Source organism: Solanum stenotomum, chromosome 2, assembly GCF_019186545.1.
Source record: "Solanum stenotomum isolate F172 chromosome 2, ASM1918654v1, whole genome shotgun sequence".
NCBI lineage: Eukaryota > Viridiplantae > Streptophyta > Magnoliopsida > Solanales > Solanaceae > Solanum > Solanum stenotomum.
The window spans coordinates 48309810-48335828 of record NC_064283.1 but is presented as its reverse complement, the minus strand read 5'-3'; the positions used below and the strand labels follow the sequence as shown (position 1 = coordinate 48335828).

Below are 26019 nucleotides of genomic sequence, written 5' to 3'. Positions count from 1 at the left end.
GAGTCCCACTACAATACAAATTATATTGTTTACATAAGTAGTATTACTACTATAACTAAAATACCTTATCCTAGTCGACTTTAGCCCCATACACGATACATCAGCTTAGTCATACATAATATAGGATTCACTAGTATAGTCCTAGTGTGACTCTATAATAGTAAACTCATCAGTCATCTTCATTGGACATCTTCTTTTGACATGTTCCAATCATTAATTTCCTTCATCTTCAATTATATAGGAGAAGAGGCATATACTAGCTATACTATGAGTCCTACTACAATACAAAACATATTCTCTACATCAGAAGTATTACTACTATAACTAAAATACCTTATCCCAGTCAACTCTAGGCACATATACGATACATCAGATTAATGGTACATAATTTAGGATTCACTAGTCTAGTCCTAGTGTGACTCTAACTCTATAGAAGTAAACTCGTCAGTCAGCTTCATTGGACATTTTCCTTTGGCATGTTCCAGTCATCAACTTCCACTATCTTCAACACTTCCCCTCAGCTTGCTGCTACGAAATTCAGCAAAGACTTGTGTTTTCAATGCTTTTGTATGAATATTAGCTAGTTGTTACTTAGACCGCACAAACTGAGTAAGAAGTTATCCTCTGGCCACCTTTTCACGAACAAAATGATATTTCATTTCAATATGTTTGGTTCTAACATGCATAACTAGATTAACTGTCATGTACAACGCACTTAAGTATCATAGTACAGTGTAGAAACAGATCAAACTAACACCCCAAGATCATGAAGTAGATACATGATCTATGTCATCTCTGCTGCAGTGGAGGCTAGTGCGCTATACTCAGCTTCAGCACTCAATCGATCTACTGTTGTCTATTTCTTGAAAGTCCAAGAAATACAATTTGCAACTAGGCAGATGCTATAGCTTGTAGTTGATCTCCTAGTGGTGGTAAAACCTCCCCAATCAGCATTTGAGTATCCATACAACCTACATGATTATTGTGAAATAATTTTGAGTCCAATGTGTAGAGCACCATTAATGTACCTGAGAATCCTTTTCACCCCTTGAAGATGTTCAATATGCATACTTTGAATAAATTGGCTTGCTAAATTCACAGCATGAGTGATATCATGTTGTCATGACCCAAATTAGGTATGTGACTGGCACTAAGCGAAAATAATTTTAAAGCAAGCCTTAGCACAAATCCTTTGTTTTTGGGCCTATCCAATTTTTCCCTATCGTAGAAATCAACAATACAGCTAATAACATCTCGATCTCATGACCCAATATCCATCAACAATTCAATCGCCACACAATTATACCAATTACAAAAAAGAAGTTTATAACTAGCCACTTGACTACAATATGAAGGAATAAATTTGAGTATAAATAGGGACTGGCAAATGGAGTGACTCTAAGAGTTTAAAAAAGAAAACATAGCAATTCGATAAATCTTTTGCAACGCGAAGCAATGCGGGGTTCACCAGATGCTACCGATTCTCACTCTCTAGTTAATGAAATCCTTGGCAATACCACCTGAGTTCTCTGTAAAAATATTTAGCGAGGAGTGAGACACTAGCTCAGTGAGTAATAACACTAAACCACAACCATTTTAATGAAGGACATGTCAGGAAACATGCTAGTATGTTAATCAACATAATGAAATCAATGCCCCTTTAGAAACGGAAACAATATTCAATCTCATTTGTCTCATGTAAGGAAAATCAATGTAATTTTTAGAAACAAACTCAGAAAAACACTTTCATATCAATCTTATATATTTGGTATGTTTCCAAGGATGAATCATGTAATTAGTGTGGCCTTCTAATTAAGAACTAACCAATAACGGCAAACTCCTCATAAAGGAGTTAAGTATTCATATCGGTAGATCCCTACTCGAGGGATATAGGTAACGGTATGCTAGTTCTACCTTCCCACTAGCAGGGCTTTATCGATAATCTGTAACTACAAGGTGCACCAGGTACAACGAACCAGCAGTTAGCTACACGATTCATCAAGGTGTACTCCTATTTAAACATTTATTGTAATCAGTAGAAGAACCTCAAAATCGAACTGAACATTTAAATCTTATCAAATAATATTATTTCAAAGTTTAACAATCACATGTCAAAATACTATTTCTCAAATAAGTGTAAAACTCTTTGAATAACAATAATCATATCTTGTAAGAATAAGTTCATCTCAAATAATCTTTTTAGTATCATATCAAGTAAAAGATATGTCCCAAATGCAAGTTCAAAATAGCCGATAACTACCACGACCCAAAAATGGATATGATGGCACTCGTCGTATTCCACCAAGACAAGTCAGCCTAAAACCCAATCATTTCTATAAAGTGTGGAAATAAAGCAAAGTTTAATAACAATTACTATTACGAAAACAAGTCAACTTAATTCAATCCCCAAAACCTGGTTGTCACGTGCACAAGCCTCTAATGTAAATACTAGAATTGAAATAAAATACGCAAGTCTCAAATGATGTTGTCTTTCAAGTAAAAACAAAATCATAAATAGGAGTAAGGAGGTTTGCTGAGATGACAAACAGCTACCTCTCAGATCTCCACAGAAAGCCTCGGAAACGAAGAGAATGAAAGGTATCACGAAGATCCGGGCTCGTAACCTTCAAAAGATTGTAGAAGCAAGGGGTGAGTACCAAACCACGCGGTACTCAACAAGCAAACTTCTAAACACAAGCTAAGAGTACAGAATACGGGTACTCCTTACACCCCATCCTAACCTCCATAGCTACAACCTGCATAAAACCAGCCCAGCCTAACAATTCACAGTTTACAATTCATACAGCTCAACAACAACACTCTAACAGATTATATATTCTCAATAACAACTTAATATTTATCAATAACAAGTTTCACAGAAAGGCACTCACAAGATCAGCAACACACAAGATCAAGCTCATCAATAATAAAAAGGTGCAATGCAATGAAATACAATGTCAAGTATAGTGATGCATGTCTGACCTAATGATACACACCCGCTGTCTCTCAGTCCGAGACCCATGGGGGACATATCTGTCCATGCATCCATCGCGGCGCGCGATACGACCCTCGATAATAGTAACCATCGCGGCGCACGATACGTCCCTCGAAATATAGTATCCATCGCGGCGTGCGATACGTCCCTCGAAATGGTACATCCTCTTTAATTTCTTATTTTTTCTCAATGCACATAACACTTGTCACAACCATGTCTTAGAACAATTCAAATGACATGTTCACACAAATAATTAGTAGATGACCATTTTCATAACATTGCACAATTCACAACACATCACACAAACAATTGATCACATTACTCCCAAACATATACCACAAGGAAATACGCGAATTCCATACGCTTAACAAGGGTTTAGAAATCCACTTGCCTCAAATAACCGAACAATCACTCTGAGACTTGAGCCTTCCCTTTACGTTGAGCTTCCAAATCAATGCAATCTATTCAAGTACATATTCACAATAAGATTTCGAAGCTAACAACACTCACATTATTATAGGTTTAGCCTAGACCCAAAAACTCACCCAAATTCATAATCAAGTTTCATGCCTAGGGTTAAGCTTCAACTTCTCCAATATCACAAGTCTAATGATATTTATACAATTTGGTAACCCAATATTTAATTTATAATATGATACTTAAAATAAGAACAACTAACTATGAAATCTAACCGGTCACGCAAATTCATTGCAGAACCATGAAAAACTCACTAAATCCCAATAAATTATCCATTCCTGACAATGATTAAATAATGCCATTAATAACAATCACACCCACTATATTTTCACTCCAAATTTCCCTTCAACAACGTACTGACAACTATTCAATTCTCACCCTTTTGATTTATTTATTTAATTTATGTTTCAACCCAATTAACAAAACTATAATACAGGTTCCATTCCATTGCAATCCCAATATAGAATATAAAAACCTAAATTGTAATGTAACAATAAGAAAATAAAATAAGAGACAAATCTGAGATCGGTAGTTTACGAAAAAATAAAAATAATTCGCAGACCTACTAGTCTGCATCCAAATTTTCTAATGTATATTGGATCATATCCCCAGGAAATCATTGCCCATGATTGGATTTTTACAGCAACCAAATAATTATAAAATAACTAATAATCCTAAAGTAGATAACTCAATTAATTTCATGACCTTAATTCAATTCCTCTTTCTCTTTCTACCCATCATATACTAACATTCCTACATATATATATTTATAATATTGAGTGCATGCAGGAATAAATCAACAATTTTCCATTTATGAGAACCACATACCTGCACTCGTTGGTTGACGCCGCCACAGGTCAGTTTTCTTTCCGCTACTCTTTATTTTCTTTTCTAAATTACTTTATGCATTAAAAGTAACATTCCTATTCACCTATTTTAATATTTCAAATTTGGTCCATTATTTTTTTAATAATAAACAAATTACTCGCAACTTAATTAACTATAGATAAATGACTATTCAAAATTATCAAAAATAACCTTTAAGGTCCGGGTCATTACAGTAACACATTTACTTTATAAACCAAGTAAAGACCATGAAATTTGTGAAATACAAATTGTGTTGAGGTTACTACTCACCGTACTCGTGTTGACATACCAAACTTGTCACCTCAAGAAATTCGTAAAGCTTCGTTCGATCAATCTATAATCACATTTATAACAATTTCGTGTTAACCTCTTCATACAAGAAATTTCATACTTTAGAATGCCCAACCCTCTAGGTTTCATGATTGAATTTCCATTTATCAAATTTTATCTATTATGCTATGAATAACTCCATAAGTGCATATCCTTATCCATTTCTATCTATTTATAGAATTTGTTCCTCCAATTCCTTACTAAAAGGTTTATCCACCCGCTGCAACACCACTGCCTATTGTTTACTCACAACAGTAATTTATCTTTGTACCCAACAAAATCTAGAATCATTAGAAGATAACTCAAGAAAAATAATTTATTAACTAGACATTTGACCTTTCTGTCGAGTGCACCTTTTACGGGAAGCAAGTGTGGAATTCAAATCTCTTCTAATATTCACACAATGTTTGATTAATCTGATGACATACATATTCATTTCTTCTTCTTTTTGTGCTTCCTGAAGTTTGTAGCTCTTTACCCAATTAATACCTTCTATACTATGATATTGATATGTTTCTCATGTTTTGAACTTAAAGCTATATTGCTTCTTCTTCAAAAAAACCTTGATATCCACCTACTTTTATTTCATATAAGTAAATATACGAAGGCTTATAGTTCAATAATTAAATGCACTCCATTAGTTCCTAAGAATTTAACAAATTTCTCTATTTCTTTAAATCATGATTCTTCAACTCTGAACCCCAATCTATAGTCATGGAATATACAAATCACATCTATAATTCAAGTTCAGAAACTTACCTTGTTTCCTCCTTCTCTTTTTACTTAACAGCTTTGTGTGAAGGATCTTTCTCTTCCCAGCTTCCTTCGTTAGACAGAGAAGCTAAACCCACACCCTTTTTTCTTCTTTCTTTTTTTCAAAAGTTGCTGACCAAGAGTGCTTCCAGTCTAAATTCTTCAACATAGCCCTTTTTTTTATTTCCAATGAGTTATATGGGCTATGGGCCATTAACTTTCTATTTTCTTTATTTGCAGCAATACATTTAATTTAAACAAAAGAAATATTTTGTTCATTAACAATTTACATACCTTTTTTTTCTTAATATGGGGTATTACATTCTCTCCATCTTATGAAATTCGGTCCCCGAATTTAAAGTGCTTACCTGATTACTGGAATATCTATGAGAATACTTAACTCGCATGATATATTCAGACTCCTGGGTAGCTTCTTCAATGGTATGGTTTCTCCGTTAACTTACGCTAACCCAATTTATTAGACTATAATTTCCTTACTTGTTTGTCAAACAATAGTTACTGCTCCTTCTCTTATGTCAAGTTATCATCAAGTTGTATAGCCGGTGTTTCAAGCATATGAGATGAAATTGATATACATTTTCTTCGAAGACATAGAACATTGGACGAGTAAAATACATCTCATAGGGAAGTTCCAAACGATACAAGCTCAATTTAGCTTATTCTTCTTATCTGTTGAATTGCTTCATGCCTTTTATGGAGGGATTCCAAGGAAAATTTGGTATCCAACTATTTACTCTATATACACTTTCCTCTCATATGTATAAGTAAGACTTTTATCTATTTGAAACTATGTGCAACTTTTGTCATATCAACTGGACCTTGTCCATAGTAACCAATACCAAGTCAGATCCCAAATTGTAATACATTATCCGCATCAACTTCAAACTATTTGATGGGGAAATGACATCATCTATTATACATGGTTTCGTATAGAGTCATTTAAAAGCTTGATTGTAAGTTATTTTTGTAGGCAAATTCTCATGATGGTAAGTAAACATCCTACCCACATTGAAAATCAAAAATACAAGCTCTTAACATATCCTTTAAGATTTGTATTGTACGCTCAAAACGTCTGTCTATCTATAGACGAACTGCAGTACTAAAATCTATTTGTACACCCAATGTTTCATGGAAAGTTTTTCAAAAGCGTGAAGTAAATAATGATACTCTGTTAGATATGATAGGCACTGAAACTCGTGGAGTCAGTCAATTTTGTTCATCTATACTTCAACAGATGTGCCTCTATTTTATTTGGCTTTGAACAGTGAGGAGTGTGATGGCTTCATAAGTCGATCTACAAATACCTACATAGGGTCATAACCTCTTAGGATTCGTGGTAGCGCAGTCATAAAATCAATAGTAACTCCTTTTCAATTTCTATTCTAGAATCTTAAATTGTAGTAGTAGTAATGTTAGTTGCTTATACTTATCTTTAACATGTGCACAAGTCATCCATTGGAAATGAAGTTAGCAATATCATTCTTTTTAAGTTCCCACCAATGCACTTGCTTTAGGTATCTTAGTAGATCCAGGATCTACAATGTATTAAGAGTTTTGGCTTTATCATTTATATTCGATCATCATAATCAACCACTTACTCCAAAAGCGACATAACTGTCAATACTCATATCCATGTCTTTACTCACTATAACCTTATTTCAATATTCACCCAATTCTCCTCCTTGTATTAGATGATCTCGATGTGCTCTACCAATAAAGAATTGGCCTGAACATAAGCCAACAATGTCTCTGAGTTTCTTTGATATCCATATCCTCAAGTATGTACATATCTTAGGTCATAAATCTATTCGCAAGAGCTATATGTCAAATAGCCCATGGATTTGCTTCTCAATGCATTTGCCTTAATACTTTCATTTTCCATGTGAGACCAAATAGTAAATTTTATAATCATTGATTAGTTTCCTCCAGTGGTGAAAATTGAAGACTAAAAAATCTCCTTTCGAACATAAATACCAAGCTCTTGTAGTCTGTATAAATCTCATTGGTTTCACTGTATAAATAGCACATATAAGCCTCTACAACAAGTACTATTGAGAGTACCTTTAAATTACAAGAGAGATAGTTCTATTCCTAGTAATTTAGTTTTCTCGAAACATAAGCTATTACACGATCATTCTATATGAGAACATATTTCAATTCCACCCTCAAAGCATCACAAAGCGCCATGAATTTCTCATAACCTATCAGTAGCACTAAAACTTGTATGGTGGTCAATAGATCTTGAAAATCTGTAGGTTCCGCTCAATATTTTTCATCCACCAATTTTTTTGTGCTTAGTTGATTAGTTACACTGTCATTCTAAAGACATCTCCAAACAGATATTTTTTGAAGACCGTCAAGCTCAAAAAGGGTGAGTCCTTGTAGTGTCTGAACCAAAGTATTGAGACTATCTTTTTATTCATTCTAGCCAAGAGAATACACTCAAGTACAATCACTAACCATTGGCACAAATCTTCCAAGTAATGTCTGTATAGCGACTGGAGCATATGTAAGTACAAAAGATATCGCAAAGAACTTTTTAATGCCTCTATCGAGTTTTGAAAGCTATATTGAAATATTTCCTCCAACTCTAGACTTATGAGAACCAACCAAAGGATCAATATTTGAGAATTAGGCGGTTCCATGTAACTAATCAAATAAGTCATTTGCAGAAGACAATGGTTACTATTGCATATCGTGACATAGTTCAGCTATTAGTAGTCAATAATATTCCCAAGTACTTGAGCCCTTTTTTGTCACAAGATATTTGTGTACAATTGAGTCCTATAGAGCACTTTTCGGTAGGTCCACCAACTATTTCTTAGCTCACTTTACTATATTAATAGCATACGATATGGAGGTATCAAAATGGGCTAGGTGTCAGGTGCCAAATCATTACCAAATATCTACTTCTTGTATGGGCGGTAGTTGAAGAAAATCCATAGAAAACACAATCTAATTCTCTCACTAATGGTTTTTTTCTAACTAGGTGTATGGTCTATTTCATGACTTACCACATACCATTTTTGTTACCATAGATAGGAAGCATATGAATATTTCTTCACTGGTCACTAAGTCACAACAATAAAAGATACAACATTTCTTATTCCTGTAACTCCCATTCTCTTCTTCTTTCTTTTTTTGAAAAAATAGGTTAATTGATTTTGAATTAAACTATCTTCTCATGGCATTTGAGAGTATTCTGAGAGGAAAATAACTCATCACACAATGACATATCAGTTAAACCATATAAATATGATCTGATTAGTTATGTTATCCTTTCCCTCAATTCTATCTTGACAAGCATTGTATACATGTCGAACCAAAGAAAAATATCCCAGAGGAGTAGAAACCAATAAAAGTATTGCCTAATTTCTTGAACTCACAATTTCCAACTCTTTCCTACAATTTTCATAGAAGGACTTCTTAGTTTTGTCCTTCTCGAATGACTGTTTGACTGACAACTTAGCACATTACATATTTCCAATCCCTTAGCACTATCAACTACCTAAAAGTAAGTTAAGGTCTTCATTCGTAAGGTGGTTTATGGGCTAACAAACCCTCCAACAAACCTCTAAATAATACTTCGTTAGATAATTAAAAGGAAGCATATCTAGCCTATTGAAGAATTTGGGTCATATATTGGTTCAATTCATTATTTGAACAAATTTCTTAAATTTCTCGTCAAGTTACACACTTTCAACGGTCAAGAAAGAAACAATCCATCAATAGCTTAGTGAATCGTCTCCTATCGATGGTGTTCTCCTATTGGTATTCTTAACTATACAATATTATACCATTTATTTTGATATGTTCACTGTTTGTACGCGGTCAGATCAACAATACGCTTGTTGGAACATGCTAATACTCGCAAAGCTTTAAGTATTTCACCCAACAATCTTTACCAAAAATCTCTAGGATCTTTGCGTTGTTAGAACGTACGAATCTTGGAGGTTTCATCTTTTAGAAACTTCCAAGCATATTTTTGGAAAATTTGAATCTTTGTAGCTGGTTGAAGAAGGTCTTAGGACCTATTTGTTGCTTGACTCCATTCATTATGTCCATTAATATTGGTGACTTATTACAGAAACATACGTGTCTTAACAATAATGCTCTCATAATTCTAAAGTGGTAGCGTAGTGCTCTTTTCGGAAAGAGATATATTAAATTTCACATATTTGCATGAAAATTCCTTAAATTGGCATTACGACCTTTTCTTGGACTTTTCAACTACTTCAGTTACCTCCCCTTAATTGGAGGGGACGGGTGTTCACAAAGGTGGCCCTTGATTCCTTTGAACCTTCAGAATATTCTTGTTATGAAATGAATAAGTTCAAGACATGTAATAGATAGATAGGTAACATTGTTAGATTCATCTAGTTGACCCTATTAGTCGCACACACAAGGCAAAGTAACAAAGGAAGACAAGACATATCCTATCACGTCCTCGCAGAATCACGATTATAGAAATAGCCGGCAACATAACCATAATTGAAATTCTACTGCTAACTTGTGCTCCATAACCACAGGAATAATTTAGGCTCTGATACCAACTTTGTCACGACCCAAATTAGGTTTGTGACCGGCGCTAAGAGGAAACAATCCCAAAGCAAGCCTTCATATAAATCTACAAAAAATGAGGCAGAGTTTTCTTTGTTTTTGGGCCTATCCATTTTTTCCCTGTCTTAGAAATCAACAATACAGCTAATAACATCTCGATCTCATAACCCAATATCCATCAACAATTCAATCGCCACACAATTATACCAATCCTTCTCCAATTAAAAAAAGAAGTTTATAACTAACCACTTGACTACAATATGAAGGAATAAACATGACTCTAAATAGGGACTGACAAATGGAGAGACTCTAAGAGTTCAAAAAAAAAGGAAACATAGAAATTCAATAAATCTCTTGCAACGCGAAGCAATATGGAGTTCTCCAGATGCTACCAATTCTCACTTAATGAAATACTCATCAATACCACTTGAGTTCTCTTCAAAAATATTTAGCAAGGAGTGAGACATTAGTTCAGAGAGTAATAACACTTAACCACAACCATTTTAATGAGGGAAAAGCTAGAAAATATGCTAGTATGTTAATCAACATAATCAAAATCAATGCCCTTTCAGAAATGGCAACAATATTCAATCTAATTTATCTCATGTAAGCAAAATCAATGTAAAATTTAGAAACAAACTCTATAAAAACACTTTCATATCAATCTTATATATTTGGGAGGTTTCCAAGGATGAATCATGTAATCAGTGTGGCCTTCTAATTAAGAAGTAACCAATAACGGTGAACTCCTCATAAAGGAGTTAAATATTCAGATTGGTATCCCTACTCAAGGGATATCGGTAACGATATGCTAGTTTTGCCTTCCCCCTTGCATGGGCTTTATCGGTAATCTGCAAGGCGCATCAGGTCTAACGAACCCATTGTTAGCTATGAGATTCATCAAGGTCTACTCCCATTTATACTTTTGTTGTAATCAGTGAAAGCATTTCAAAATCGAACAGGGCATTTAAATCTTATCAAGTCATATTATTTCAAAGTTTAACAATCACAGGTCAAAAAACTATTTCTCAAATAAGTGTAAAACCCTTTCAATAACATAAATCATATCTTGTAAGAATAAGATCATCTCAAATAATTTTTTCAGTATCATATCAAGTAAAAGATTTTTCCCACATGCAAGTTCAAAATAGTCGGTAACACATTTACTTTATAACCCATGTAAGAATCATGAAATTTGTGAAATACGAATTGTGATGAGATTATAACTCACACTACTCGTGTTGAGATACCAAAATTGTCACCTCAAGAAATCTGTAAAGCTTCCTTTGATCAATCTATAATCACATTCATAACAATTTCGTGTTGACCTCTTCATACAAGCTATTTCATACTAATTTTAGAATTTCCAACCCTCTATGTTTCATTATTGAATTTCCATTTATCAATTTATATCTATTTATGCTATGACTAATTTCATAATCTCATATCCTTATCCATTTCAATCTATTTATAGAATTTGTTCCTCCAATTTCTTACTAAAAGGTATACGCACCTGGTGCAGCATCACTGCCTATTGTTTACTAACAACAATAATTTATCTTTTTACCCAACAAAATCTAAAATCATTAGAAGATAACTCAAGAAAAATATTTTATTAACTAGACATTTGACCTTTCTACCGAGTGCACCTTTTACTGGATGCAAGTGCGGAATTCAAATCTCTTCGAATATTCACACAGTGTTTGATCAATCTAATGCCATACATATTAATTTCTTCTTCTATTTTTTGCTTCCTGAAGCTTTCAGCTCTTTAACCAATTAAAATTTTCAATACTATGATATTGATATATTTCTCATGTTTTGAACTTGGAGTTATATTGCTTCTTCTTCGGCAAAACCTCAATATCCACTTACTTTTATTTCATGTAAGCCAATATACAAAGGCTTATAGTTCAATAGTTAAATGCATTATGTTAGTTCCTAAGAATTTAACAAATTTCTCCATTTCTTTAACTTATGATTCTCCAACTCTGAACCCAATATATAGTTATGGAATATACAAATCACATCTATAATTCAAGTTCAGAAACTTATCTTGTTTCCTCCTTCTCTTTTTACTTCACAACCTTGTGTGAAGGATCTTTCTCTTCCCAGATTCCTTTGTTAAATAGAGAGGCTAAACCCATGCACACCCTTTTTCTCTTCTTTTTTTTTCAAAAGTTGTTGACCAAGACTACTTTCCCTCTAAATTTTTCAACATAGCCCTTTTTTTCACGTGAGTTATATGGGCTATGGCCTATTAACTTTCTATTTTCTTTATTTGTAGCAATACATTTAATTTTAACAAAAGAAATATTTTGTTCATTAACAATTTACATACCTTTTTTTCTTAATATGGGGTATTAGACATGTCTTGTGAGGGTCAAGTACTGAAGACTCCCTACTATCATTCTTTATAAGGAGGCATTTGCAAGACTTCCCACAACTTCTTATAAGCCATGATTTTCATCCAAAGGAGTGGCTACAGCCTTTGTCAAGGTCATCTTTGTCTTGTCCAACAGCTCAGCAACATACCTACTCTGACTTAAGTGAATTCCCCCTTCAAAATACTTAACCTCTACTACTAGAAAGAAGTGTAAAGGGCCCAGATCTTTCATAGCAAACTCTTTCTCAAGTTGTAGAACCAACTCTGGGACATGTGATGGATAACTTCCTGTGACAATAATATCATCTACATATAACAAGAGAAATATTGCGCCTTTGTGAGTTTTGAATGTAAATAAGGAGGGATTTGTCTTACTACAAATGAAACAAAGGTGTAAGAGATGTATGCTAAACCTATCAAACCAGGCTCTTGGTACTTATTTAAGACCATACAATGCCTTTTTAAGTAGACACACGTGTTGAGGATACCTGGGATCAGTAAATCCAGGAGGTTGACTTATGTACACCTCCTTTTGTAGGAAACCATGGAGAAAGGCATTTTGACATCTAGTTGTCTAACTTCCCACTTTGAGTTAATAGCAATGGATAGAACCACCTTAATAGTTTTGTCTTTAACCACAAGGCTAAATGTTTCTTCAAAATCTATCCCTTCGAGTGAGAGAAACCCCTAGCTACAAGTCTGGCCTTGTATCTATCAGTTGTTTCATCAACATTTAATTTTGTCTTGAACACCCATTTTGAACCAACCAAGTTTATAACTGGAGATTTGGGCACCAATATCCATGTCTTGTTAGTATGTAAAGCATTGATTTTGTCCTACGTTGGTGCAAGCCAATGAGGTGACCTTAGTGCTTCCTTAGAAGTATTTGATTCCCTCGAAATTTCATTGATGATGAGAGCAACAAGTGATTGGTGATGTTCCGTCACCTTGTGTTTGGTGATCATATGATGCTCTTGTGGTGCAGGAAGTACCTCAACTGGTACATCAACTAAATTAGTTGATTGTAGTGTAGTATTGTCAAGTTGATGATCAACTGGTACATCAACTAAAGTAGTTGATTGAAGTGTAGTATCTTTAGGTTAATGAAGCTTATTGACAGGACTTGTAACTGCAACATGTTCCTCACTACCACTAGCGGATCTAGAATCTATAGTTGGAGTCTCAATACTACTGTATGGATCATCACTTTCAACATGTTTCTTATTATCATCATTTGATACAGCATATAATAGTTCAATAGCACTCTCATCATCAAGGAGAATAGGGGTTGTTATAGTAGAATTTTCACCAAGAACTTGCGTAATAGTAGCATGTACTTCCTCAGAATTATGATTATCATGTGCTTGTTATTTAGAGAAAAGTTCAACAAAAGTAGCAAGATGAGGTGAGACATCAATGTTAGTCTGAGATTGACTTTGAGACACATATAGGGTAAAGTGTTTTCATCAAACACAACAAATTTCTGGATATGTACACTCTCCTTGTAAAGGGATGATAAAATCTATATCATTTGTGTAAGTTGTTGTACCCTATGAACACACAAGGGTAAGTCTTTGGAGTGAACTTGTTGCTACCCTTGATATGTGGAAAACATTTACACCCAAACACTTTTAGGCTGTTGTAATCAGATTGATATCCATACAACTTAACAAATGGAGTCACCATATGTAGGACTAAGGAGGGCAGTCTTTTAATGAGGAACACTGAAGTGAGGAAAGCTTTAACCCATAGAATCAAAAGAAGATTAGCATGAAGTTGTAGAGTTAAGGCAGTCTCCACAATATGCCTATGTTTTCTTTCTGAAACTCCATTTTGCTCGGGTACGTTAGGGAATGAAATATGTCTCACAATGACACAATCTTCCAAATGCTTAATGACGTCTGCTTTGATAAACTCACCACCTCCATCACACTGAAATATCTTAATTTCTTTAGAGAATTGTTTTTCCACCATTTTCTTGAATTTTACAAAAACCTCAAAAAAATTATATTTCTTTTTCAATGGATAAATCCATGTATATCTGTGTGATCATCTACAAAAACGACATAATATTTGATATGTTGAGAAGATTCAATAGGAGCAGGTCCCCATGAGTCACAATGATTTTTCAATAAAGGTTCTTCTCAGTTTTAATTCTAAAACCTAATGGAGGTTTACAACTTTTGCCCAACTGAGAACTAGAACAAACAGTAGGCATTTTATTCCAACTACTAACATTGATGCAACTATTACTACCCAAAACTTTTAAAGGCTTCAAACTAGGGGGTCCTAATCTAGTATGCCACATGTTGTATGATGTGTTCTAATCGTGTGCAGTAGTTAAAGCATAAAGATTGTTATCTTCCAAAGCATAAATTCCATTCCTTTTAGATCTCTTGGCCAACAGTGTCCTTGTCTTCTTGTCCTTTATAAAAAAGTTAGTTTCATCAAACTCAAGAGTACAACAATTATCCTTTGCAAGTTTACTAACTGAGAGTAGATTTTATTAATCTTAGAAACTACTAAAACTTCTTTTAAATCCTGATATGTTCCCAACATCTATTAAGTCTAACTTTTATCCATTCCCAATAATGATTTTATATGGTCCATTGTAGTGTTTAAGATCAGTTAAATACCTAAGTTATTTGTCATATGACTACTTGCTCCTGAGTCCACATACAAGGTGTCATTAGTAGTGTTTTATAGATTAGTAGCAGCCAATACATGTGGTAGCTCATCTGCAGCTTGGTGAGAGTAGTCCCACATGTAGAAACACTTGAGAGTGGTATGGTTATTCCTACCACAAATTTTACATACATCATAGTTGTTCCTATCCAGACTTCCACTTGAAGGGCTGTTCTAAGGGCCTGGTCCATATTTACTATTGTAAGAAATTGTTCCTAGTCTAGATTGCTTAAAGCCTCTTCCTCTGGAATCAAAGTTATTGTTTCCTCTTCTTTGAGAATAGATTCCTCTTCCCCTTCCCTTTCCTTTGGGTAGAGAATGTCATGCTATAATTTTGTTGTGGCACTTCTTCATCATCCTCCCTCATATCACCCCTGAGAGCATTAACAAATTGATTGAGAGTGGGATATGATGTCTTACCTAGCATGAAATTTCTGAAAGTCTTATACTTGAAACTAAGAACTCTAGCAAGATTAATTACTTTGCTATATTCATCCACAGATTTGTGAATGGATGCAAGACCATCACATATGCCTTTGAATTCCTTAATATATTCATCAATCTTTTGGTTCCTTGCCTAATACTTTGTTGTTATTGTTTGAGTAGGAACTCCTTATCTTTCGTTGCTTGAACGTAATCTTCTTCCAAGAATTCCCACATATCCTTGGCAATTGAGCAGCCTACAATCAGGTGCATGCTTTCTTCTATCATGTGCCTGAAATCCAACTCCTTCGCAACATATTTTTCCCCTCCTAGTCATCAATATTGTTGTTGTCTTCTGCACCCTTCTCAACTGCTACAACTTTCTCAGTAGTTTGTCCAGTGGAACGAGTACCTTAAGTTGGTTCGCTCTCAGTGATGAGGTAGGTTAATCTCATCACCTAAATCAACTGAGATATTTGTGTCCTCCATATAAGATAGTTTGTTGGCTTGAGTTTATTGGAGTAGGATGCAAAAAGATGGTGAAGTGAGGAGGTCGATATAGTGTTAGTAGAAGAGGTCATTGCAATTTGATATTGTGTTTATTCTGATTTTGATCTAATACATTCATTAAAGAGCAGAAACTTTAAAGATCTTATACCATGTAGAAATTTCACGTAAGGACTTGGGAGAAATCAAGGATTATATTGATGATTAAATTGTTGAGTTACATACTCCTCATATAGGAGAAAAGTCTTATACTAGCTATCTTAGGAGTCCTACTACAGTACAAAATATATTGTTTAGATGAGTAGTATTACTATAACTAAAATACCTTATCCCAGTCGACTTTATCCCCATATACAATACATTAGCTTAGTCGTACATAATTTAGTATTTAGTAGTCTAGACCTAGTGTGACTATAACTCTACAGTAGTAAACTCGTTAGACAGCTTCATTGGACCTGTTCCATTGACATGTTCCAATCATTAGCTTCCTTCATATTCAACAGTATGTGCCTCAAAATTGCCTATTATTATACAGAGTTTCTACAAAACAACTCTCACAGAATAAAGCTTTTCATAAAACACTTATTAATTAAGTCCAGGAAATTGCATCGATTGCTCATAAGGAAAGTAATAGTAACATGTACCATTGGAATGTAATAATCATTGAAAGCATTCCAGGAACATATTATTTACATGAATAATGGACAACAAATACATTCACATAAAACATACAATGTACTCAAATTTAATTTGAGAAATACCTCTCAAACGGACTCCAATTCTACAGTGATCCCAAATTAATTACTAAAATTTAGGTGGACAATTAGTATTGCTCAAAAACTTATGTCACTTTCTAGGTTAGAAAGAGCTCTATGTATAGACACTTCTTTTCTTCTCCAAAATGTAGATAAAAACAGGCTTCTTTCCTTCTCTATCAAGAAATAAGATTCTGAGTACTAATTAAATATGACAAAACACAAACCACAAAATTAGTTACGAAAATAATTCAAAATTCTTGTCCAAATTATTCTTACAATAATAAATTACAAATCGTTTCATTAAAAACTTGTAATTGCACTCCTCCATTTATATTTTGAAATCCTTCATTAAACACTTATATAATTTCTCATATTAAGTGTACAAATTCTAATATATAAATTAAATTACTTACGAATTTAATCAAGGATTAATTTCCTCTAGTGCACTGCTTAACTTTATTTCTAATTTTGTAAAATAATACGTAAAATGATATATAAAATATAAATTAATAATATATTATATAAAATAAAATAAAAAATTATTATATGAAAATAAAAACAAAATTGTTGAATGAAAGTAAACCAAACTTATGAGATTTGCTAATTAATTAATAAGAGATATATTGCAAAATATGTAGATATGGGAGGGATATCTTAGTCTTCAAAAAATAATTCCCTGCTTATTCTTTTTTTAAGAAACAAATATTTTTAGTTTCTTCCCAACAGAGGAAAAACTGCTTTTGTTTTCATTTAAAAGCAGTTTTAAGGATTTCTCAAACGCTTGATTTTTCAAAAAAAAAAATGTTTCTTTCTCAAAAAAAAAAAAAAATTGCCCTCCCTACAACAATACCAATCAGGCTCTTAGTCTCTTTGATTATAGAGTTGTAATCTAAAATAGTTCTTTGAAGTTAGTGAAGTTTGGTGAAATCCTACGAGGTGTTGGTTTTCTTCCCTTGAGCAAGGAGGTTTTCTTCCCTTGAGCAAGGAGGTTTTCCACGATAAATAGTTGTTTATTTTGTTGTGTTCTATTTTTGCTAATTTAGGTTCTTGTTTTGGGTGGTTAAGGTTTCCACAAACTACATCTTTGTCTTGCTTCGATTTCTTGTACAAAATACATAAAAACTATCAAATTAACACAATTGTTGCTTAAGAACTTGCATTTATTCATAGTTAAAAACGTCAAATGTGTCGTCTAATGTCGGCACATCAGTAAATATCGTTTGTTCCTTTACTTTCTTCTCTCTAGATTGTTCTTTAATGGTCTAACTATTTTGATTCAAGGAGTTGGTCCCTTGACGTTTGGTGGTCTCATAGGAGTCAACATCCTTTAATTTGATTCTGGGCTTGATAAATGTCCCTCCTTAAAAATCAAGGACAAATTTATGGCAAAGTATAATGGAAGGTATATTTGAACAAAAAATATAATGATAGGTATATTTAAATCAATTTTGTCAATTAAGAGAGATATTTAACCCTTTTTCCGTTCGTGAATCACACAAATCCGAAATTGATTGGACTGTTGCATTTCTTACCCCTTTATTTACCAATTGCTAGTCTCCGAAGTGATAGATTATTTGGAGAAACAATTAATGTCTGGAGACACAAATCCTTGAGCTTTTGATTGTAACTGGTTTATCATGGTGGACTTAGCTTATAAGCTACAGATTCATGTGATATGTATTAAGAAATCCACTAAATATCTCTAAATATTTTATGGTGAACTCAATAAATATTACTCCCTCTGTCCCATTTTATATGAGGTACTTTGACTCGGCACAGAGTTTAAGAAAGAAAAGAAGACTTTTAAAACTTGTGGTCCAAAATGAATGATAGAAATTTGTGTGGCTGTAAATTATTTCATTAAGGGTAAAATAGATATTTTATAGTTAGATTGTTACTTTATATAAAAATGTTGGGACTGACTAAAAAGGAAAGTGAGTCATATAAATTGGGACAGAGGGAGTATATATTATTTCGAGGTTGTGATGGAAACTCATTAACTTCAATTTTTGGACCTGTCTCTGTTAGCATATAGTATAGTGGAGTAGTCATTCCAACAAACACCAGAAGATAGTTTTGCACGAAGGGAAGTGTCTTAACATACCGTATACTGTAGAAATCTTCAACAAGAGGGAAGTAATGCTTGTAAAACAAGACATACTCTATGTTCTAATCCTATTAAGAATCAGCACTCATGTTCTATATGGTGTATAAGGGTCAGCAGAACCTTTCCGGCCTCACAAATGAGAACACCAAAATAAAAAATATATGTGTTGATTCGTGCTGCTTAGCATTGACCATAATTAGCTTGAGTCGTGCTGCTTGATGGCTTACCAACTTGCAGACATTGAATTGGAGGGACGGTAGGAGTATACAACTCTCCGAAGGTCTGCCAACAGTATGGTTCATACATATGGTATTGTTCTTGTAATGGCTTTAGTTGGATATCGGTCAGGGTCACGTCTACACATGGCATACTGTCGCTGCATGCAAGATGCACCGGTTTTACTGTATAAGTTCCTGTTATTTTTTCGTAGTTAATTTCTGATAAAGCCACTGCTGATGTCTGATTCGGGCATTTGCTCTTGTCACAATAAAACTGATCAATTACAATTGGTATTTGGACTTCATAAACTTGTATGTTTGAGAACATTAGTCCTTGCACAGACCCTGATCCACCCTGCCCACACAAAATGATTGTATTTTTTTACAATACACTTGGTTGTATGAATTCTCCGTATCGATAAAAATCATGGAATTAGTTAATAAAACCTATCCAACACAAAACTAGATAAAATGGCTATTGGAATGTTGAGTTTATACATAATGGTATCCATACCTGCCATGTCTTAATCCTTACGCCATTCATTGTGTTATGCATAATGATATCTTTCACAGTGACATTTGAAACACAAGCTTTAGTGTTATCTTTACCAAGCCCTCCAATGCTTATTCCATGTCCTGGTCCACAATTTATATTGTGTATATAAACATTTGAGCATCCAGTTTGTATTGAAATACAATCATCTCCTGCATGAACCAAAAATGTGTGATGGTGAGTGTATTTTCCATCATTGGAACTGCTAATAATTAAGGACATCGATCTCTTGAGCTAAGCAAAAATCGAGGAGCAAATTAGAAAATTAAAATTAATTACCGCATGAAACATTGGAACTGCGGATAAGGATATCTTTGGAGTTCTGTAAGTGGATTCCATCAGTATTAGGACTATCACCAGGGGATGAGACGCTGAAATTGTATACCGATACCCCAATGCAGTTGTCAAACTTGAGATGACATTGTGGACTATTCTGAATTGTAATGCCGGTGACTGTCACATTGGAACTTCCATAAAATCTAAGAGCCTGCATCACGTACAACAGTATCGCATTAAAATATTCACACAACATATGTGGCTTGAACCTTTTTGTGGTTGGTAGTCCTTACTGTTGGCTTAATGCCTGGCATTCTTCCACCAAGGGAACTGTTTAGCTGCCAGAAGACAGTGATCAGAATTAAGGAATTGAATAGGGTACAACATATGTAGACGAAACAGCTTAGGATCGAGCAAAAATTACAGGAATCGGAAGACTTGTCTGCATTGTGTTGTTTGATGGGATAATTAATTTTGATTCCTCTTCTGTAGGATCATCAAATGGGGTATCATGCCACCAAACTGCACCATTTCCATCAATCTTGCCGCTTCCTTTAATTGTAATTCCAACTAGTTTTGTGAAGTCAAGCCATTGCAAAAAGCCTGAACCCCAAGCTTCAGCATCTGCTGGAGCTATGATCGTACCATCTAGCTGCAAAAGATATAAGGGGAAGTGGATATAAAACAGGTATTACTGTAGACATCGAAATTTTGTGGAACTCTACAACACAAGTTTAATTTAAGTTCTTGGAAGCTACTCTATCCTATAAAGGGTAATAGAGACATGTTTTATATTCCATAAACTCTTGTGATGCTGACAAGATCAGATGAAGATGTGGCTAAAGTCTTCTCGACATTATTCAAATACTTCAAGAAAATCCACAAAATCCATTCAGTGAGATCAAAGGAGGTTCGAGAAATAGGCTACTAACAGCCCTCGAATCACGGAATAATCTTAGAAGAGAGGAATCAAGGAATAAACAGATTTGTGTAGAGAATTGAGTTACCTGAAAGAGAATGTTGTGCTGACAGTATGGGCCAGAGAATGAAATGGGTCCAAGAAGGAATACATATTCTGATGGGACCAACATTGTTGATGCTTCTACTTTACAAGCAGCTGTCCATGCCGCTTCGAACGCCTGGGTTTCATGTAAAGGATTAGCAGTTTAAATGTTACTCATTGTTGTAAAAGTAGAAGTTATATGCAGAGTGTAAAAGATGGTACATATGCTATAATGACATTTTGAGCACCAATTGCAAGTAAACTAGCATAGATTGGTAACTTACAAAATGTGATAAATGACACTAACTAATCTCAGGACTAAGTCAACATTACAATGTACAATTGCGGACCCTTTTCATGAAGACAAAAGGAGCTCTGTTCACTGAACTCATCCTTAAAGTCCGGTCACTGAACTCACCCTTATTCGTGAGGTAGGTAGGTCTGGATCACATAGCGGAACTTCCTAAAAATCCTAACTAGGTCACAATCAGTGTTATCAAAGGCGTAAAGCCAAACACAGAAAGCTCTGAGCTTTAACTGTAAAGGCTAAGCGCAAGTACAGCATGGTTTTTAATAAAGGAGTAAATGGAGAAAAAAAAATCAAGCATGTATGTGTAGTTCAAGAGTACTAATTATAAGTATTTGGACAGAAAAATTACGATAAAGTGAAATATTAATTGTTTGGTATCGCCTCTTCAGGGTTATCCTCATTCTCAAGGAATTAAAATCATGTCTTAGAGCCTTAATGAAGACCCTAAAGCATCCACTAAAGAGGCAAAGTGATCAACATATTTTTCGCCTAACATAAGCGCACATTTGACAACACTGATCATGATGGATAAAAATTAAAACCTACCTTGATATCGTCGCTCTTTCCATCCCCTTTGGCACCATAGTCCCTAACATTAAAAGTGGTGGCTGAATATCCTTTGCTTGGAGAATTGGTGAGCATTTTGCTCCCTTTCTTCCTGTACAGAGAAGTGGAGGAAGTTGTGATTTGTCTGCCTCTTCTGGCATTACATGTTTCTGACAAAACAAGAAATGCAATGATAAGCAGAGATATGAAGCTTCTCAAACTAAAACCTGTCATTTTTGTCTAATGGACACAGGGTATTGAGGGATTTTAAAAGCTTTGGGGACAGTTGGGTGACTAAATTTTCTTTAAATTAGCCTAAAGGAGCTAACTTGTGATTTATATAGAAAGGAATGTACAAAGTACTAATGAGAACTGTACAAGGATAAGCCAAGATTCTTTTAAGTGCTTTTTTATTAATTACACATGTCTTTACTTTATGTGATTTTTGGTTGGTTGATAACTGTTTCCTCTTTTTTTGGCATATGGAAGTTTAAATAATAAAATAAAATAAAAATACACAAAGTTTATTGGGACAACCTGAACCACCAAAACCAGTTGCCAGCTTATATTAATCGTCAATAATGTAGAAGGTAGAATAACATGTTATCATGCACAAACATGCATATAATCTATTTATTCAAAAAGAAGAAAAAATCAGTTATGATTTGGTTGCTAAAGTTTTTGTTTAACCAAATCAAACTGCAGCTTAAGACGATTCACGATGCTCAAAACCAAATTTAATAAATTATAAGTTGAATCATAACATAAAATTATGATTTGATTCTAGTTAGCTCTTGCCATTTAGACCGCATGATCTTTAGTGTCAATTAATTAACGGCAATTAGCATTCTTTGTATATATCTCTAAAGCCTTTAGCGACATTGAATCGAATGACACGTTACTAATGCTGTAAGACTTTAGCACTCTTTATTTTAATGTGTATATATATTGACGCTAAAAGTTAATTTTGTTATAGTGACCTCACTTTAATTTGAGTTTAAGTTATATGCATTATGGTGTATAAAATATTTACACAATCAAGTTATTTATTAGGTAATTATAATTTATAGGTAATCTTTCAATAAACATTAGTCTCTCCATCCTAATTTATTTGAGTTAGTTTGACTTGACATGAAATTTAAGAAAGAAAGATAAATTTTTGAAACTTTTGATCTAAAGTAAGTCATACATGTTTGTGTGATAATAAAGCATTTCATTAAGATTAATGAGTATTTTTAAAGTTAAATTGTTACTAAATATAGTAATATGTCATTATTTTGTAACTGATTATAAAGAAAAGTGAGTCATATAAATTGAGACAATGAAAGTAATTATACTAAAATAGCACCCAATAATGTAGTCTAGTGATCAGTGAAGTGGTTGAGAGCTATGAAATCTTAAGTTCAACTTCCAATAAAGACAAAAAAATAATATTAGGTGATTTTTCCTATGAAGTGCATAAAAATTGATCCGAACAACATAGCAACTAAAAAAATATGATGAAGTAATAACTAACTTGCTATTACAATTTAAAGTTCACTAATAACATAAAAAGGTTTTTGCATTGTCATAGCTAGCCTGAGGCATGTCAAGCGACATCCTTTCTTCAGAAAATTATACTGTACAAATAGATCAAATTTTCATTTTATATGTTGTTGGGTTTTGGATCTTTAAGATTTAAGGGGTTGTTTGGTTTGAATACAAATTATGTTGGAATAAGTTATGTTGAGATTAGTTATCCTGACATTATTTCTTATTGATTGTTTGATTTGTTCTACTAAAATTAATAACCATTGCGTACTTCCTAAAAATAAGTGGTTTGATTACAAAAATACCCTCTCATTTATCTTTTTTGTAAATTATTTTTTTGGTAGAGTTTTAGCTATTCAATCTTAAAAACAAAACCTCCTCCTTATTTAGCTTAGTTATTTTTATGTATGAATTCTTATAAATTTTATTTGTGCTCAATTATGTGCCAATTTTGGAGGTGTCAATACTCCATGCTAAAGAAAATAATATAGTGTGATGAGAAAAACTCTTTTACGTATCACATTTACTATAAAACTGTGTATAAAAAGTGAAGCAACTTATGACTCAAAATTTAGTAGCGAATATAACATATAATACGCCCTACATGTACTTGCTCCCAAATTTGCTCAACGTATAATACGTCCACATTTTACTTCAATATCTTCATCTTTGAAGCCTCCAAACAAATCCATCAAAATGTTGACAATACTAAAATCAATAGTGCTCTTTTAATGGGAGTTCATAATTAAAGGATTTGAAAGGTAGTTTTTTCATTTAATAAGTTTATTCAATGACAAATTATGATGGGATTATTATAGGGAAAATTGTGCATTATAGCAAACTATTAATTCAAAATAAATATTATAACTATAGTTTTATTTAATTCCAATTTGCAGCGAACTCTCTTGTCATTCGCCTCTCTCCCTGAATCTCGCTCGTCACTCTCCCTCACCTCTCTCACTTTATACAAACACAAATGTATAAATTGTGTTTGTGTTTATGTTTGTCTAAAGCAAGAGAGACTGTATATACAAATACAAATCCATATCTACCCGTCTTATACACTTATAATTATACAAATACAAATCGTCCCCTGCCCAGTTCTCTTTTGTCTTTCTCTTTCTCACTTTATACAAACACAAATTATACAAAATACAATGTATAAGTTTTTTTTAATAAAGCGCGAGAGAGATTTGATATACAAATAGAAATGTTTTAACTCGATTCAATTATATATAAATTCAAATTTTATGCAGATATACAGATACAATCATTGATACATATACATAGTAGTTACATATATACAACTAGGTAAATTACCCGTGCTTCACACGGAATTGAACTATTTTATTAAGCTTATGTATGATCATTCGGTAATATTCGTATTTTTTATACATACACTACATTGTCAAGAACATTTTATCTTAAGGCAAAGCGTTCCTCCGAAATTTTAAAGTGCTACATTTTTTTAATTTTCTTTTTTGTTGCACAAAAATTATGAGTCATAGAGAGATTTTAAGTATAAGAAAGAAGTCTAAGAAAATATCCATGGAAATAGTTTTTTAGAAGTAACGAAATTTTCTAAATTCCAGAAAGTTATAAAGAACAACATCAGCCGTTAAAGTAGAGACCAAAAAGCCTCGAACAATAACACTACCAAGTAAAGTGGAACATCACGTCCATACAAGAACATAATTAACTAAATTAAAATGGAGGACCTTCGGCTCCTTTCTTATGAACCTCCATCAATCTCTTTATTATTATAGTATGTTGTATCATGTATATGTCAAAAATGACCCTAAAATTGGTAATATCATAAAGGTTTTTCCTCATTGTGTCTTAATAGTCATTATTATTGCTTAGGTTTCATATCATCGGCCCCAAGTTATTTGGAATTGAACCATAGTTACTGTTATGGTTATAGTATGCAGTTACAAAGAATTAATGCAATGATCAACCTAACAGTAGGTTGCATTTGAATGAAATTATTCACAACTGGATATTCTAAACCAAAATTTTGATACATAACATATTAAAATCTCACAGCATAATTTTGTGAGTACTTGAACTCACAAATATACACAAATAATAATAAAGACGGCCTTACTTTCCTAACAATCAAGAAGATAAAGGCATGTTGCTTAACATAATTTTCAAAAAGATAGTATGTCGGGTTGTATCCAAATTTACAGTTCACAAATTTAATTGAAAGAAGCCAAAAGAAAGAGTTATTACTACAGCAAAAATGATCTTTAATGACAATTAATAGCTTAATTGCCACTAAATATATATTTTAAGAGGCAATTAGTACTCTCTATACATGTCTCTGAAGTTTATAGTGACATTGAATCTAATAAAAATTAATTAATGTCTGTAAAGGCTCTAGAACTTTTCGTTAATGCACATATTTATTGTCGATAAAAAATATTTTTGTTATAGTTTATTTTGGGCATCTATTAGTTTCTAGAAAACTTGATCTCTTATCATGCCCAAAAAGAAGAAAGGGAGAAATATGGTAAATTAGTCAACTTGCGATAAAAGAAATGGAATAATTATTTCTATACTAATATTCTAGGAAGAGTGAAATGACATACAAAATGTTTGTACCTAAGATAAAAACAATCAAAATAATATACTAACTGTGGCGAGTAAGAGAACAATCTATTTGGTTCTTTTAACAAACTTCACCATTGGTTCTGTATTAGTTATCACAT

At 33.3% G+C, this 26019-nt stretch overlaps 2 protein-coding genes across 3 annotated transcripts in view; one reads left to right on the top strand and one right to left on the bottom strand.

The window, feature by feature from the left end:
• The window catches only part of LOC125857072 (ATP-citrate synthase alpha chain protein 2), a 1178350-nt gene that overhangs the window by 501572 nt on the left and 650759 nt on the right, over positions 1-26019 (top strand). The window lies entirely within an intron of this gene.
• Positions 18851-22009, bottom strand: LOC125857071 (polygalacturonase At1g48100-like). Its single transcript, XM_049536738.1, has 7 exons — positions 21776-22009; positions 20924-21055; positions 20341-20568; positions 20210-20254; positions 19920-20127; positions 19602-19792; positions 18851-19442 (listed from the first exon to the last, which is right to left on the bottom strand). The coding sequence occupies exons 1-7, from the start codon at positions 22007-22009 to the stop codon at positions 19050-19052; spliced, it is 1431 nt and encodes a 476-aa protein (XP_049392695.1). The 3' UTR covers positions 18851-19049.

Bases quoted from the DNA above. Each gene is read 5' to 3' on its own strand.
- LOC125857071 (XM_049536738.1), bottom strand. From the start codon at position 22,009: ATGACAGGTTTTAGTTTGAGAAGCTTCATATCTCTGCTTATCATTGCA. The intron at 21,056-21,775 runs GTAGGTTTTAAT...CATGAAACCCAG, and splicing joins GAAAGAGCGACGATATCAAG to GCGTTCGAAGCGGCATGGAC. The intron at 20,128-20,209 runs GTAAGGACTACC...TACGTGATGCAG, and splicing joins TGCCAGGCATTAAGCCAACA to GCTCTTAGATTTTATGGAAG.